At 42.9% G+C, this 17,618-nt stretch overlaps 2 protein-coding genes across 2 annotated transcripts in view; both read left to right on the top strand.

Moving 5' to 3' along the window:
* The first annotated feature begins 435 nt into the window (after nt 1-435).
* LOC123191152 (uncharacterized) overlaps nt 436-17,618 on the top strand; it is a 28,695-nt gene continuing 11,512 nt past the window's right edge. Inside the window, exon 1 of the mRNA XM_044603938.1 lies at nt 436-502. The gene's annotated coding sequence lies outside the window, so the exon portion shown is untranslated. The remainder of the gene's footprint in view (nt 503-17,618) is intronic.
* On the top strand, nt 1,016-2,092 carry LOC123191154 (uncharacterized). Its single transcript, XM_044603940.1, has 2 exons — nt 1,016-1,063; nt 1,188-2,092. The coding sequence occupies exons 1-2, from the start codon at nt 1,040-1,042 to the stop codon at nt 1,848-1,850; spliced, it is 687 nt and encodes a 228-aa protein (XP_044459875.1). The 5' UTR covers nt 1,016-1,039; the 3' UTR covers nt 1,851-2,092.

Genomic DNA, 17,618 nt, shown 5'->3' with positions numbered 1-17,618 from the left:
GTGTTGCGATGGGGGCGGGGGACGAATCGAACGATGATAGGGTTCACAACACGGCCGATGTTGCAATGCTGGGAGGCAAATCGAACGGTCAAATCCGGCAGCTAGGAGGCAACCGATAATTCTCGATTATCAGTCGGAAGACGCATGGCAGCATCCTAAAAAAAATAGCCTTTCTTTTGGAAGAATAGTAATAGTAAAATAAAAATCTAAAAAATAAACTGGAAACAAGAATTGCCCAGAAATAAAGGTTGGGAGAACACAGCTCACGTTGGATGTGAGATGTGCGGCCCAGATTAATCTATGTCTCCCCTTCGTCCCGGCTGCCAGCAGTCCAGCACCGCCAGGGTTAGCGCGGCGGCGACCTTCGATCCAGGCGATTAATGGCGCGGTGGTGAGCTCCTGCGTGTTCGCCGGCAGGATTTTCCCTTGTTCCGGCAATCCCGTTGGGAGAGACTCATCCCCATTCATGCTCCCTTCTCCGGCGCCGCTACTCCATCCATAGGTACCTCACTTCGAATCCCTGTTAACAAATTATGGTCCCGTTCATCAATTCCTCAGAGAAAAACAATCCCGACGCTGATTTCGGAATGGAGGCTAGGATCTTGGTTAATTATCTTACGATCCCCATTGCACAATTTTGAATGTTCACATGAGCGATCCTCATTGTAGTGTAATGTTTCCTCAGGCCGATTTTAAACATGATGAAGTAGCTTCAGGTTACCGGTTTATTTATTCTTCTCCCGGCCAAGGCTAGTAGCAACCTGTAATGTAAGGTAGAGTTACAAAAATGAAGAGAAAAATCCTGTGATGTAAGATACCTCATACAAATTTGTTGCCAAATTATGTTTTCTGTTTTTTTCATAGAACAGAGTTCGCTAGGCAGGATCCATGATCACGAATGTTTGCTCAAAAGTTAAACCAATGATAATGATGCTTGCAGAACTCAGTGATAACGATGCTTGCTGAAATGATTCACAGACAGCTTTATCTAGTTTGTACTTCTTGTTTCAGTAGGGTGCAGAAACCGGACGTGGCTGCAATGCAGCTTCAACTTCTACCCTATGTAAGCACCGAAGCACCTTATTTATATTGGCTATTACCGAATCTTACAAAAATCACTATATATCTTAGGAAGGATCGTGGCTGTTGAGCTCATGCCACAATTTGACTGCTCATGCTCATTACAGGACGTCCTGCGTGACATACTGTCACGGTTGTCGATCAAGGATGTCGTGAGGATAAGCACACTTTCTGGTGAATGGAGACAGCAGCGGATATGCCACCCAGATCTGGTCTTCACCAAAGATACCTTTGGCATCAGTACAGACACGAATACTGACCCAGACCTTGTCACCAAAGACTACTATGGCATCATTAAAGACATGAATACTAAACGAGCATCCTGGGCTGCTAAATTCATCGCTAATGTGGACAGTGTATTGCGCCCACTGTGTTCTACTCCAACTACCATGACGCTGGATAAGTTTGTTGTCAAATTTGGCCTTCGCATAAGGCACAAGTATCACATTGATAGATGGGTTAGATTTTCCATTGCGTTAAGGGCCAAGCACATTGCTTTTGATTTCACGGTTGATGTCACTTGTTATGGCGCTACATATGACAAGTACAAGTATGTTTTCCCGCTGTGCAATCTCAGTGGCCCAAACGGCTCTTGTGTCACATCTCTTGATCTAGGCTACGTATGGTTAAAGCTGCCCCTCAGTTTCTCTGGTATCACAAACCTTAGGAACCTCAGACTAAGTACGGTCTCCATCAGTGATGATGATCTCCAGTGCCTGTTGCTAAGTTGTGCCCTTCTTGAGTGCATAAACATAGAGTGGTGCGCCTAGGACAGAAACTGTGCAGGTTGCAGTACCTGCGTGTTCGCCATTGTGAACTGGACATGATAGAGTTGCATGCTCCAAATCTTACCAAATTTGAGTTTGATGACCATCCGATGCAAACTGTGCTCACTCAATCTTCAAAGTTGTCAGAGGCAATTTTTGTGTCGAACTTGAGAGTACTCGACGGTTATGATGATGTTCTGGATTATATCTTCACTGAGCTTCCAACTGCGCTTCCTCATGTGCACACACTACTTCTACTTTTGACTGTTAATCAGGTATGCTCTAGAAACCAGCTCTTTATTTCATTCTTCAATTTCGCCCATATGACATTTGCATTCAGGTGCTTGTAGACCTGCCATATCGATTGATTCAAAATTAAATATTTGTTGAGTGGCCATGCATTATTTCTGTTCCAGGTAGAAAGGTTCAGTAACACCCACGATTGCTTCATGACTTTGAGGCATCTGAACATGAACCTTGATATCTTTCTCGGTCCATATGATGACAGCTGGGTTATGGGCTTTGTTAATCTCTTGGAATTAGCACCTCTCTTAGAAGAACTGGAACTGCATGTAAGTGGTCACTCTTAATTATGGTATTTTCCTGCGTGTTCTGCCCACTCGAACAAAGATGTATATTGAAATTAATGGATATATGCCCGTGCAGATGGATCATGATAGATTTTGCTCAGAAAATCCGAGGACAGTGTTAGCGACACAAGGGCCTCCGCATCGTCATCTCTAGAGTGTCTACATGTCTGGATTTTGTGATGTATTGGGGCTAGCCGAGCTGGCGCTCTACATCCTTAGGAATGCTACTGTGCTTCAACGTATGGTAGTAGATCCTGTGGCAGGGATGATGGATAATGCGTTGATCGAACGTTTCTGTTCGGTCAGCAATGGCGGTAGCAGTGAAGATATTGTTTTTCCAACCGATGGGACTCGGAAATACGTCAGCAAGAAGAGGATGTTTGCAAAAAATAACCTTGACAAAGAGGAGTTTTGTCGCGTCCTCACCATTTTATGAGTACAATGCAAGAACTGGAGATCCTATCTACAAATGTGGATGAGGAAATCGGCGTGCTGGAAAATAGATCGGGAGCTTCCTTCCCTTCCCTTTTGAGATTCATTCCTGAACCCTTTAAGAAATGCTCAGAAGACAGGCATGCACAAGCTGATTGATTACAGACAAGTAGCATTAGTATGTCCTCAAGAATACAGTAGTTCTTTTTGTATTTTGATCGCGCCCTCGGTTAGGCTGGGTTTGGAGTTCTGAAATTCGGTTGTATAAGCAGAAGCCTCAAACTAGGCAATTATTATCCACTGTTTAACGAACTATGGTATGTGGTATACTCTTTTGATAATAAAATTGGGTAATTAACCAATATCGAGCAATCGCTGTGAGTGCTTTCTACCTACAATTGATCTAACATCAATTCTTTGTATTACCACAATTCAGAACCAACAAAATCAAAGAAGCCACCCCTTCTAACACCAGTAGAGATTTTAATTAGGGTATGCCCTCCCAATTACTAATTCAACCCCTTTTAACCACTCAAATTTTTTAATGGAGAAATTTGAGAAGAAAATGGAGGTGTGGGGAGAGAATATTGAAACGTATTAGTTTAATCTTTTTGGGAATATAAAAATACAATATTATGTCTACGTTTTGCTAAAATCCTAGTTTAATCTTTTTGAGAATATAAAAATACAATATTTAGGCCTTTTTACCTTTTATGCTTTAGGAAAGAAACTGGAGCCCAGTCCCGGCTCAAGGCCATGCTTTTTAGGTTTGGGTTATCAAGCCGGACTACCTAACCCTAGTTTTGCTTGTAACAATATTGATGGATGCCCCACACCATGAACCCCAAAACAATATTGATGGATGCCCCACACCATGAACCCCAACAGGCACAGACTAGGCGGCCCACAACATGAGAGACACATGGATCCTATGTTGTGCAGTCAAAAGAAAGTGATGCACTATGTTGCTATGTGGTGAGCCAAAAGAAGCGTGGCACCCTCGATTGTAGAATTCTAATTTTTCATTGTTTGAACCATGGATTTTGCCTCGTAGAAGTTAGTATTAGAGTTTTAACCATTGCAGACAATGTTTTACTCCCTCCGTAACTTAATACAAGACGTGCTCTTGACACTGTCATAGTGTCAAAAAAGTCCTATATTAAGTTACAGGGGTAGTATTTTATAAGACCTTAGAGACAAACAAAAAATCACGTGCATATGAGGAAAATGGAGAGCAGGAATATTGGTAAACACCGTGGAAATATACCCCACGTCAGATGAAATGTGGCCTATGATTAGTCTCTTCACTTCTTCCTCGAGACCAGTCTATCGGAGTCTCCTATTCGCCGCTCTGTGCAGCAAACAGTCAGCCTTCCGCACAGGCACTAGTAGAAAAAGAGTCAAATGTGAAGCACATTAGTGCCGGTTTGAATTTGAGCCGGTATTAATGTGTACATTAGTGCCGGTTCATGGCGGCGATCAATAGTACCGGTTCGTGGCGAACCTTTAGTACCGGTTCATGCCGCGAACCGGTACTAAAGAGGCTGTGTCAGCCTGCGGTCAGACTATGGCCCCATCATCACCATTTAGTGCTGGTTCGTACCACGAACCGGTACTAATGAGGTTATGGCAAGCTGTTTTTAGTCCCACCTCGCTCCCCTAACAAGGCTAGTACCACCTTAAATATGTTACTTCTCAAACTATCACAAGCACTTGGTCTTCATTGAACTCTATGTGTAGAATTTGTGGCCGCAATATGAGTCTTCATCGGTTTATAAATCGTTGAGGACTCATATTGACAATTCAGATTGTACACAAAAAAATCATTGATGATCAAAGTATTTTTTATGTATAAGATCGTATTGACAATTTAGACTGTAAAGAAATATAAGATCATGATCTAAATACTCTTATATTTTTTGCGTTCAGTATGCACCATTCAAAGCGACGCCATCAACTTTCAATCATTTATGCCTTCATTTGCTATTTTTCATGTATTTAATGATTTGCTATTTTTCATTCATTTACTGATTTGTTTAGAGAGCCAAATGACCGTGAAATTGAAAATCACTACAAAATGAACTCTGAAAATGTTGAATTTTGACAAACTAGATGAAAAACTACTCACAAATAAATAGAAGAAAATAAATATAACAGAAAAGAAAAAACTATACAAAAAACTACGCAGAAATAAATAGAAGAAAATAAAGCAGAAAAGAAAAAAAACTATAAAAAATTTGGGGCGCTGCCCTGTGGGCCTGCTAGGCCACGGGCGTGCAATTACAGACCCTAAAGGCCCAGCAGACTCACAGGGCAGCACGCAGAAGTTAGGCCCACAAGTCTGCTATATAGAGGAGTTCAAAGAGACAGCCACGACTGGGTTTATAAATCAGTGCGACTGCCCTTCGCCCGGCGAGGTAGGACTAAACTTTGTGCATCGCGGGGTGGCAGCGCAAGGCCTTTAGTACCGGTTGGTGGCTCCAACCGATAGTAAAAGTTAGTAAAGGTCGTGCCTTTACTACCGGTTGGTGGCGTACTAAAGGGCTTCGTTTCCCGCCGCTTGGCCTGGCGAAAATAGGCCTTTAGTACCGGTTGGAGCCACCAACCGGTACTAAAGGTCCATCCTATATATATAGCACTTACGAAAATTTCAGTTTCCATCCCCCACTTCGTCTCCAACGGCGCGCGCCGCTCGATCCCGTCGTCGTCGTGTCGCCGCCCGTCGCCCGTCGCCCGTCGCCCGCCGTCTGTCGTCGTCGCCCATCGCCGGTCACCGTCTGTCGTCGTCGCCGCGGCGCCGCGCCCGGTACGTCTCTCCCGGCCGCCCCGTACGCCGGCGCCCCCGCCGCCGCCCCCGCCCCCGCCCCGTACGCCGCCGCCCCCACCCCGTACGCCGCGCGCCGTCCCCGCCCCGTACGCGCGCGCCGGCGACCCCGCGGCGTACTGCATGCACATACGTACATACACACACACGTATACGTATACACACAAATACACACACATACACATACACATTTTTTACTAGTTGAATAATTAATATAACTAGTTTATTTTTAGTAAGAAAATAATCGAACTACTTTATTTAGGTATATATATGAGATTTGAACTAGTTGAATAATTAATATAACTAGTTTATTTTTAGTAAGAAAATAATCGAACTAGTTTATTTAGGTATATGGGATTTGAACTAGTTGAATAATTAATATAACTAGTTTATTTTTATTAAAAAAATTGTCGAACTAGTTTATTTAGGTATATGAGATTTGAACTAGTTGAATAATTAATATAACTAGTTTATTTTTAGTGAGAAATTTAGGTATATGACATTTGATGATCTAATTGAAATATTATTTGTTAATGAGTTTTTCTGTTTATTTAATTTTTTATATATTTTTAGTTTATATAAATGTTAAATGAATTAGATAGAAAAGTTAAATATATAGTAATGTCAATTGTTAGAGATGAATATAGTTAGATATATTAATGTTAAATGTTAGATGAATATATATTTGAATTAGCTAGATTTTAATTAATGTTAGATAGTAATAATTGTTTAATATTTCACCTATATGAATATAGGAATTGTCATCTGACGACGAAAAATATTTCATCATGTGCGAACACTGTGAGGACCAGCGGGGTCTGTGCGACAAAAATTTCCTTGTTGATGGTAGGCGCTTCAGCATCAAGCTGGATGAGACATTTGAAGTGGATACAGTACGTCACAACGGAAATTATTATTTGAATGCAAAATTTATGCTTCATTTGCTTCAACTTATAATTTTAAAGTATGACTTATGCTTCATTTGATTCAACTTATAATTTTAAATTTTCACTATTCTACTTGCGCATTCCCTGCCATGCAAGTATTTTTGTCTTGGATAAGATAGGTTTTAGTGCTATAGATGATATGAAGGTAAAGAGAGTTTACTTGAAGACCGAGCATGGGTATACTTTCAACGTCAAATTATATAATGGAGACACATACACCCATTTTGAATGCAAAACTTGGCGAGCACTATGCAAGGGTTATGCATTTGAGCCTGATATGGTTATCACCTTTGATATTCGTCCGAAAGATGATATTGAAGGTAATAGAGACATCTGGGTCGATGTGCAAACGCCTCCAGTTCTATCATATGTGAGTTTTTCTCAACCATGCATGCATATGTTTATGTCTTTGATATTGTTTATTCAAAAATAGTTGACAACTAATTTGTATTGTCAGCTTATTTCGGTTCAAGCAAACATGTCCGGCGCTTAGTAGACAGGACCTACTACTCCCCCGGGGCTCAACTAAACTGCGAGGAGATAAGTCATTATGTTTCATGGCTTGAGGATCTTCATACTGTCAAGACAAATTTTCTTTCTGAACTTAGAAATGTTAGTACTCAAAACGTCCGACCAATGGTGATCGTATTGAACTTCGGTCACATCTATAATCGAAAGATGGTAAGATTTTTACTATTTGTCCTTAGTGCATCTTTTGCATACATTATTTTTGAAGCTAAACTTTTCATTGCTAAGTATATTAATTACTATATGATGTTCTTCAACAGGGACTCCCGATGACAGTTGTGCCTCAGTGGATCGAGACAAAAGGTCGCATGTCAATGGTTAGCTTACGACCAAGATTTCCTACATTGCACATGAGTGCATTAATGATTTCTAAAAGCGAAGAATGCTTAATAGTGAAAGATTGGAGCAAAATTGTTAACGATCGCAGATAAGTACTAGGGGGCAGCAAGGAGAAGCGCAACCCAATATTAAGAGACAGATTCATCTGCATGCTCCAGTATGATGAATCAGGAGAACTATACATGTTTTATGCTATTCTACCTGAGAGGGAGCAGCAGGAGTGATTTAGCTAGTTCATGCTCTTAGTACTTGTCCTCTCTCATGTCCGTATTGTCCTGAACTTAATTAATCTCAAATAGTGATTTGCTTGTGAACGCTTATAATATCATGACCATGTTGAACTCGATGATATCTTTGCTTCTGTTACAAGTGAATGTTTCTTCTTTAAGCTAGTGTTGGTGGTGATTAGATAGCGGTAATGACTATATATGATGATTAAATAGTGGTAATTAATGACGACTACGATGATTTTTAGCTAGCTAGTATATATATATACTGTTGTTGGTGATGATATGATGCAAGAGTTTATTTATTTATTAATATGTGATGATGATGATGATGAGTTATTATATATATCATTTATGAAAGAAACCGCAAATTAGTTTGAACTGGATGGATCCTAGCTCTAAGTGATCAAGTATATATATATATATATGCCATATCCATATCCATATCAAGTATAACAACTCATTATAACGTAAAACAATCCTAAATTAAATTGATAACACAAATTTAAAGGAAAAATAAAAAATAAAACAAAAACCCACAAACATTTAGTACCGGTTGGTGTTACCAACCGGTACTAATGATCTACCGCCCCCGGAGCTGCCTCGTGCCACGTGGTTTCCCTTTAGCACCGGTTCGTGCTGAACCGGTACTAAAGGGAGGGGGCTTTAGTGCCCACACTTTAGTGCCGGTTGTGGAACCGGCACTAAAGGGCCTTACGAACCGGTGCTATTGCCGATTCTGCACTAGTGAGAGTAGCGCCCCAACTGTGCCGACCCATGGCGTACTACATAGGCTTGACAACAGTAGCTAGCAAGCTACTATAGCGAGTCAGTTGATGTCGCGATAAGTTTTTCAAAAAACATGGGGAAAATATTTTAAATAAATTATGAAAATTTAAAAAAAGAACACTTTTAAAATTTTGACTTTTTTGGAAAAGTGAACAGTTTTTGAAATTATAAACATGTCTTTTAATATTGTGAATGTTTTCTGAAACCCCAAACATTTTTATAAAAATGATATTCTTAAAATTCTCAATTTAAAAAAAATGAAATAATTTTAGAAAAAATTGTGAATACATAAACATTTTTTATTACAAACCATTTTTAAACTTGTGACATTTTTTTTTTGAGAAAAGAACAACCACTGAAGATAAAACAACAAAAGGAAAAATTCCGTGAAGAAACCAACAGAAAAATAATCTCTCCCTAATAATAAAGCACGGATTGAGTCTCCGGGTTCACCGTCGCGGCGTTTTTACACAAAGGTCCTGTGGTTTTTTGATAACTAATACCGCAGTCCAGTAAATAAGTGGATAAAACGTTTCAGATTTCTGCCCCATAGGTGAACGCGCTCGACAAAAAAAACACCCCCGAGTCGAGCGACGGTGCCTCCCACCCCCATCTGAATCCGTCGCCTCCCCGCCGCCGGCCCGCATCTTCCGTCGCGCCGTCCTCCCCGCACTGCGGCCTGCCTCCTCTCCGCCGCTCCCTCCTCCCCGCGCCGTTCGAGTCCTCCGCGTGCGGTGCTGCTGGACACGCTCCTCGCCGCCGCGGGCAACGAGCGTTAGGACGAGGAGAGGGAGGTGGAGGCAGCGGAGGAGCCGGTTGGAGGAGGAGGAGCGGAAGGTGGAGGCGGCGGAGGAGCCGGTAGGAGTAGGAGAGGGAGGTGGAGGCGGCGGAGGAGGAGACGGAGATGACGGGGACAGATCGGACTACACGCCGGAGGACGAGGGCATCGCACCGCCTACCGTCGCGTCTCAGTTACAAGGTCGTTGCTGCCGTCGCCCAGCACCAACCGCCTTGCCCCGATTAGCTTTGGATACGCGGACGACCGGATGTGCTCCAGCGCCGCCGCCTATGGGCGATTCCCCAACGACGGTTCGTCCCTTCCTCATGGTCATGGAGCTATCTTTTATTAGATCTGATTGTATCCCTGTTTGTGGTGATTGGGTTGGGGTAGACGAGTCGTCAACGAAGCTCGGGGACGTGATATGGCGCCCAGTGTAGGTGGCCATGGTGGACCTGAAGCTGGCTGAGATAAGCGATGGGGTCAGTGTTATGCTCCTCCCGTTCTCATTAACCAAATATTGCAGACTGTGGCTGCATGACTGCTGTATATATCCACTTGGACCACCAAAATCAAACTGATAGCAAGAACCAGAAATAGTGCTGATTTATAGTTCGTAAACAGATCCATATTAGTTCAGAGATCCACACAACAAATCTGTACATTCAGAATGACCACCAAAATCCAGCAGTACAATTAACTAGATTGGAAGAATTTATTTGATCAATATGTGCAGATGAAACAATAAATTAACCCGTGTGAACTATCCATGGAATTATGCAATGCACAGACAAATATTCGGAAAACATAATGTTTCATTCCGAGGCTATAGTTACATCACTGAAACCAAACAATTATATATGATTCCCCATAGACAGATTGCACCAAACACTCTGGTTACTTGCCTACAGCTAATTATTTTACTTAATGACAGGGACGTATCAAATTATGGAGCTTGGGAAGCACTTATCACAGTCCGCCAAATAGGCAATCTATGTAACGCAAGGCAAATCTAGCTTAGAAATCTACACGGAACCTGCACTGCGCTTGGCTAAATCAACTTACCTGTCCACCGGGTCTTTACATAATCTGATATAATTGTTAATTATCTCTCTTCCATGACAAAATCCAACTTACTATTTTTTTTCTCACAGAACGACTGTGTTCAGCCACTATCAGACTTTGGTGGTGTACCCCGGCTGCCAAACCATGCTTTGCCAACCTACTAGAGGGAAGGCGAGGCTCGCCAAGGGATGATCCTTCCACCAGAAGTGTAATTAATTTGCATGCCTGATTATGGAAAAAGAAGCCCTTCTGAACATTACTTATCCTTGACGAGGGGAGACCGACCAAAAGAGGTAATCCTTGGGTGCTGAACTTGGAATGGGATATTGGCAAGGAAGGTTCTTTGGTTATCATCAGTAGAAGCGGAGTTGGATTCGTTGACAAATGTTAATGATGGTCAAGGATTTTTCTCTCTCAACGATGCTTGATTGATCTTGTGGTGGCAGTTCTATCGTGTTTCACATGGCTGCATCTTACAAGTTTTGCCGCCTCGCTCTGCAGCCTTCAAGTTATGGTTGTATGAAGGATGAACCTATGTCTCATTTTTTGAGGGTGAACATATGTACCATTTCCTTGCTTTAATAGTTTAATTATTGGAAAAATTAGTATATGTTCAAATTATTCATCTTTGACATCAAGCAAAAACTTTTTTTAAATCCTTTGAAGACTACACGAAATAGCTTCAGAGTGTTCATCATAAACATGTACCTATTTGAAGATCTTATATTAAGTAGTCCTCGATATATTCAGTGGTGTGCTTGCAAAATCATCTGGTATGTCATGCTATGCTGCATCTACTTCCCATTATTTTCGGCTTACATATTAGTAATACTTTGTGGATCCTAAGAAATGGTACTATGCGGAGAAGCATCAAACACTATATATTGCCTAACTTTTTGTTTCTTTTTTTACTTGTAAAGGAACTACCTTAGATAAATATATATTTTTTTATTGGGCTATTTATGTGGACAAAAACGTAATATAAACGAGGTGGTACTAATAATACATTGAACCAGGAATTCGCATGATAAGTCAACGAACCGGTACAGGCGAGAGAAAAAAAAATAGCCCAGCCTCCCGATCCCGTCTCCACCTCCAGCCCGCCCCCGCCTCCTGCCTCCCGCCCGTCGCCGCCGCCTACCTAGCACCTCTCTCTCCCGCACGAGAACGCTGACGCCCCGGCGCTAGGGTTCCGTCCTCCACCGCGCCCTATCCCTCCGCTGTCAGCAACCCTCACCACCTTCTCCTATCCCCAGTCACCGTTATAATACCTTGCCGCCAGTCCGGCGCGCGAGGCCAGGAGCCACACGTGGCACCAGGCCGGCGGGGGCGCGGCCACACGAGGCACCAGGCCGGCGGAGGCGTGGGGGAAGTAGCAAGTCTGAAAGAACCAGGTTCTATTGATATGTGAGTTAACAAGTGCCAGAATTAGAAGAGACAGGATGGGAAGATTTGTTGATTGATTGTAAACCTGTTACTCAATCTTATTAGTATTGATTAGTCTAACTTATCATTATTTTTGATTTCCCTTCTTGATTTGGAGCAAGTGTCTTTGCTTGACTCAGCGTCCCTATGTTGCCATCTCGATAAAAAAGGCAAAACATGTAAATTTGTAGTTTAAGTTTTTTATGTTCACGACATTTTGTTTTTGGGGTAATTAAAGGATCAAGTAGGCTTGCCCTTGAATCCAACTGTTTTTAGTTTTGAAGTGTTCAGGAAAATTTCTTGAGATGATGGAAACGAATTGTCCTCCCCAAAAAGGGTGGAAAACGAATTGGATGGAAAGCTAGAGCTGGAGCAGGTTGACCATGGACACTCGCAAAATCCTTTTTAACTTTACATGTTTTATGATTATCAAATTTTGTTCTGGCTTGTGTCTTTCTGAACATCTTTTGTTCTTGTCTCTTGCAAACACATTTCTTGTCAAGTGGGCATGAAGGAGTTGGGTTGTGGATGGTTCCCATCACACTATGCTGCTGTTCATACTCAGTTCAGCAAAGTTCTGTTCACACTATGCTGCTTTAGAATGTGAAAAAAAAATTGATTTCTGGATTAAACTTAATGTCAATTAGACTGGTTTATATAGAGTGAGTTATGATAGGAACTTGCAGCCCGACTTAGGCATGCAGTTGAGACGAACACACTGAGGGAAGCAGACAGATATGGTTATTGCATGGTTTCTTGCAACTGTGTAATTCTTTCCCTATTCAACTATTCACACATTATTACTTTCTAATCAATACAGGTGTACTTGATCACACATATGCCCTCCGTATGGCTGTTAAATTCGAAACAGAAAGTGGTCACGTTGCCGCACTTGATTGCTGTGTACAAGAATGAGACCGAGTATACTGTGCTTGCAGCACATGACATCAAACATACCACTCTTCTTATTCTAATTAACTTTTGTTGCTCCTAAACTTGATTTTGTTCTAACTATTTTTTCCCTCCCACCAGTGCTCCATAGTACGCCGGAAGTTTGTCTGCCAGTTCTCCATTGATAAGTTAACCTTGCAATTTCTTGATCTGCGTTGTTGCTGAAGCTAATCTAGGATCTCATCTACTAGGATCATGCGCTTCTTACTCTTTGTCTATGGCTTGGTGTCAAAAAACCAAACACAACATGCTGTTATTTAATTCAGTCAAGCCATTAGTTGTCTAATGTACGTAAGTGTAATCCTCTGCTCATGTCTATTCTGATGTTTCAAATATACTACTAATCTTAAGAAGGTTGGAATCAACGAGGCAACACATAACTGTGTTTGATGCATTCTTCAGGTTGACAGCCTGATGATGGACGTAACAGCTACTGAAGAGGAGGTTAAATGATGGAAGATGGAAGGAAGAAATGATACTGCATGCAAACTGTTTGGCAAAATTATGCAAAATTTCTTTCCCTAAAGAAGTTTTTGATAATTGTTTTCAGATTACAGAAGAATGTACCAGCAGTAGAGAACAAATTTCTTTCAAAATGCCACTGAAGGTTAAATGATGGAAGATGGAAGAATGTACCACTGGCATCGACTAGACGACGCCCATCACCGACGCACTCTTCCCTTGGGAGCATTGGCCCAGTGGAAATCCGCCTCGATCGATCGTGCTGCAGCTCATCGCCGTCGCATCACTCTCCCACCGCTACTTCTATCTGGTCTCGATCAGATATTTTGGTTGAGTCAAAAGTGTTATCAAGTTGATTTTAAACAAGAGATGAGATGTTGAGTAAGTTTGGACTATGTATCATAAGATTCAGACCAGTCTAAGTTTTAGTCTACCTAAATTACTTGACCACATGCTTCTAACATATACGTTTTTATAGACGATTCTAACCTATATGGAGTTGGATTGGTGAGTACCTAATTTAAGAAGAAAAAAAAATACTCGCGTCCATCAGGAACATCACGGAGGTTAGGTGTGCAGCGGCGGCGGCAATCATGGATGATTAGTGCTTCGATGGCTACGAGCTCGATCACTTGGATGATGGAAGACACTATGATGAATTAGAGCATGCCATGAACACGATAAGAGGGAGTCTGTTGACGCCACAAGCCACCAAAGCCCTCAAGCCGACCTCGCCCACGCCACTTTGGGCGCAGTGGCGTAGCCAGCCCAATAAGCCAGGGTGGTCCATCAATAGAAATATTTATATAAGTTTATTTATTTTAAAAAAAATATTTTTTTACTACACTATATGCAAGCTATGGGGAAATTCCAGGGTGGTCCATGGACCACCCTGGCCACCCCCTAGCTACGCCACTGTTTGGGCGGCATGTGATTCGTCGTCTCCGTGACTCATCATCAATGGCTTCCTCCTCTTTGCCCACAGCTCCATCCGCATCTCCGTCTACTCACTGGGGCCTTTGTTGAGCTTTTGCTGGTTCATTGCCGATGTCTTTTTGTGAAGTTTGCTCTTTTCTCCCGTTGCAACGCACGGGCATTTGTGCTAGTAATAAGAAAAAGACGGACCAAAACCTTCTAAGAGGTTCTCAAAATGTGTAGAAGTCGGGCAAATAACCTTCCCAAAAGTTCTTTAAGAAAACTATTTTGAACATCGAGATTGGTAGAAGCGTGTAATAATAGGTTAAATGGGCTGACCCATCTCACCTCTCGTCGCTCGCTCGTTCTCCGTGCAAAGCGTTGACATTTTGACGCAACATGTATTTGCCCAGACTATCCCCCGACAACTTCCAACAGAGATGCAATGGCGATGAGCGAATTCCAGTAGGCCTAGTCTCTGGCGAGCTCCTTTATGCGCAACTCTCTCCCATCCGCGGAGCGGCGTCTTCATCCATAAGTATATATATACTGCAACCTGTTGAAAGAACCGATTGCGTCCTTCCTGGATTACGCTGTTGGTGATTGACGTACTCTGATGACGAGAGGACCATGCCTTGTGTCATGACTTGACATTGGTTAACTATCCAATTGCTATGCCAAATCCCTTTCCAAAATTTCAATATCTGACATGATCGTTCCAACGATGTCAGCAACATTTGTGTTCGTTTGTAAATGGTCATGTGCCCACACTTGTTTCGCAAGTCTATAGTTGCCCTCCAACGAATCCGGCATCAATAAAATAGGAGAATGATCGGAAGTCGCGGCTGTGAGATGTTCCACTGTAGCCAACAAGAATTGTGCACACCATTCAGCTGAGCCCAAGGCCCTGTCCAACCGAACACTCGTGAAACAACCCTCAACAACTTTTTTTCTCAAAAGTCCATGGTTTTGCTTGAAAGCCAGGATCAACCAGGCCACAAATATCTATTGCGTCTCAAAACCTTGAATTTGAGTCTGACTACGCTGACCTACACTATCATGTTCATCAGAACGAAATGCATCCATCGAAGATCGTTCAAAGAGCATATATCCTTCATTGTGTCCCATGTTCTATGATGTAGCTGAGTTTGTGCTTCGCCGTAGAAACATGACAACCTCAGGGGGCTGCTTCCAAGTTTAGAAACTTTTACATCTGTATGGTACTTAGAGTATCCCAAAACATAGCTAGACCACCACTTCTACCGGTGATGTCAATAACATAAGCATTATCATAGCCTAAAGAACCAACAAGATTTTCAGCATGGACCTCGCTCTAAGTCACTACAATGCAAAGAACTATAGGGGAAAACTTTATCACGATTTAGGGAGCTCTCCAATTTTCTAGGTGTTGCATATCCCACCACAGTTTCAACACAAGAGACTCATTGTGCCCGGTGGTCCTCCACTTGGGAGGCCACCAATCGTGGATCAATGGTTTTGCCGGTCACACTTAACTTCATAGGGCCATTTTTGTTAGAAGCTTGTCCTGTCTTGGTCCTCTTTGGATCATGTTTCGGGGGTGGGCTTGGAGGAACCTAAGCTTCACGAGGAGCTGTGAAAACTAGGGTACCATCGTTGCCGCAGCCAACATGAACAAATCTCATTTCCAATGATCGTAGTTGAAGCACTCGGATCAACAATTTGCTTGGAGTTACGTTTCCTCCTTGGATTTTCCTCCTCCATGTCAGCATATCGGTCCTCTTGTTCCTCTTCACAACCCATTCCCACGTCATGTCCACTATCACCACTCGCACCACAGCCTCCTCCCCTACAGGTCAGCCCTCGCGACCTCACGAGAGCCACGACTTCTCTGCCTACTTCTCCTGCACGTACTGGAAGGAGCATGGATGTTTTTAACAGCCGATGCTAGGGAAGGGGGAGATTGGACAACCCCCCCCCCCCCCCCCCCCCCCCGCGCCCGTCATCACGCTTTCCGTTGTGTTATTTGCTTCCACCTTTAGCATTCCATGAATGAGTCGACCAAAGAATAAACACATAAATGTATTGCCTCTAGTAGTACTGCCTTGCTTCGCAAAAGTATTGTACCCTATGATGTTGTAATGGTAGTCCCCTAATATATTATGATTTATGATTTATTCTCTATCAAGCTATATCGTCTCCCAGAAGACATGGATCTCTGGGCTGGGACACATGGCCTCTGGTTTGCTGGATCGGGTTGCCACAGCCACTTTCCACCTTTAGGATAAATTCAAACAAATAATCTACTAACTAAGAATATGGGCTCATGTGACGCGTGTCCAATGAGGGTTGGGGAAAGAGAAGGAACATGCAAGTGGCGGAAGGAAGATGTTTGTGGTTGGCGTTGAGCTTGCACGTGGTTTCCAGAGGGCAATGAGCACCCCGTCGGGCTTAAAGTCATGCCTAGTAGCTAGAGTTGTTGTAAGGCCCTAACTTGATGTTGGAGAAGGTGGCGGTGTACGATCCATGGAGAATTGAGAGGAAATGGGATGCTAGTTAAGCAGAAGTAGAAGGAAAAGAGAGACTACATAGCCATAAAATCTGATTTTTTCACCGAACAATGGTAAAGAAAAAAGGGAAACGATTCAAAATAGTCGGCTGAAGAAGAATGCTTCATCGGTCGTGTGCATCACTGTTCAATCGAGCTCGATCCTGTGGCTGGGACGTACTTACTTGGATAAGGGATTCGTTGGACACGTATTCATCGCAAACACCCTCAACCTTATTCCTTAGCTCGTCTTCCTCCTCCTCGCAGCTCAGTTGCTCCTTCCAAATCGAACATTGAACCCCCCCTCGGTTGCTCCCCCAAAGCTCGCATAGCTGCGGCCATTGATGTTGCAAGCTGTCGCCGTCACCAGTGCTACAAGGTGTAGTGGTCTCTGCTCCTATCTCTCTTCTTCATTAGATCCCTCCTCTAGAATCCTCGCCGATGAGGGCTTCGCCCACCTTTGTAGAAGCTGTCATGGATGCGTCTTTGTCCCACAAGCTAGATGCCCAACTTTGTGGCCTGCGCTCCCCCAAGCGAACGTGAGAAAAAGAGGCGCTCGCATGGTCGGCGACGGATGCTTCAAAGCGAATGATGGGGCTCATAGCATGACGGGTGGGGTTCACAACATGGTGTACACGGCCGGTGTTGTGATGGGGGAGGCAAATCGAACGTCCACATCCAATAGTTAGGGAGATAGCTGATAACTCTTAATTATCAGGCGGATGACACATAGTAGTCGCCTAAAAACTAGCCTTTCTTTTGAAAGAATAGTAAAAGGAAAATCTGAAACAAAAAAACAGGAAACAAGAATTGCCCAGAAATAAAGCTTGGGAGAACATATACTGTCAAAAAAAGGTTGGGAGAACATAGCCCACGTTGGATTTGAGATGTGCGGCCCAGATTAATCTCTCCCCTTCTTCGTCCCGGCTGCCAGCATCGCTAGGGTTAGCGCGGTGGCGACCTTCGATCCAG

The sequence above is a fragment of the Triticum aestivum genome, chromosome 2A (genome assembly GCF_018294505.1).
Source record: "Triticum aestivum cultivar Chinese Spring chromosome 2A, IWGSC CS RefSeq v2.1, whole genome shotgun sequence".
NCBI lineage: Eukaryota > Viridiplantae > Streptophyta > Magnoliopsida > Poales > Poaceae > Triticum > Triticum aestivum.
Note: the sequence above shows the minus strand (reverse complement) of the source record. Positions and strands in the feature narration are given on the sequence as shown.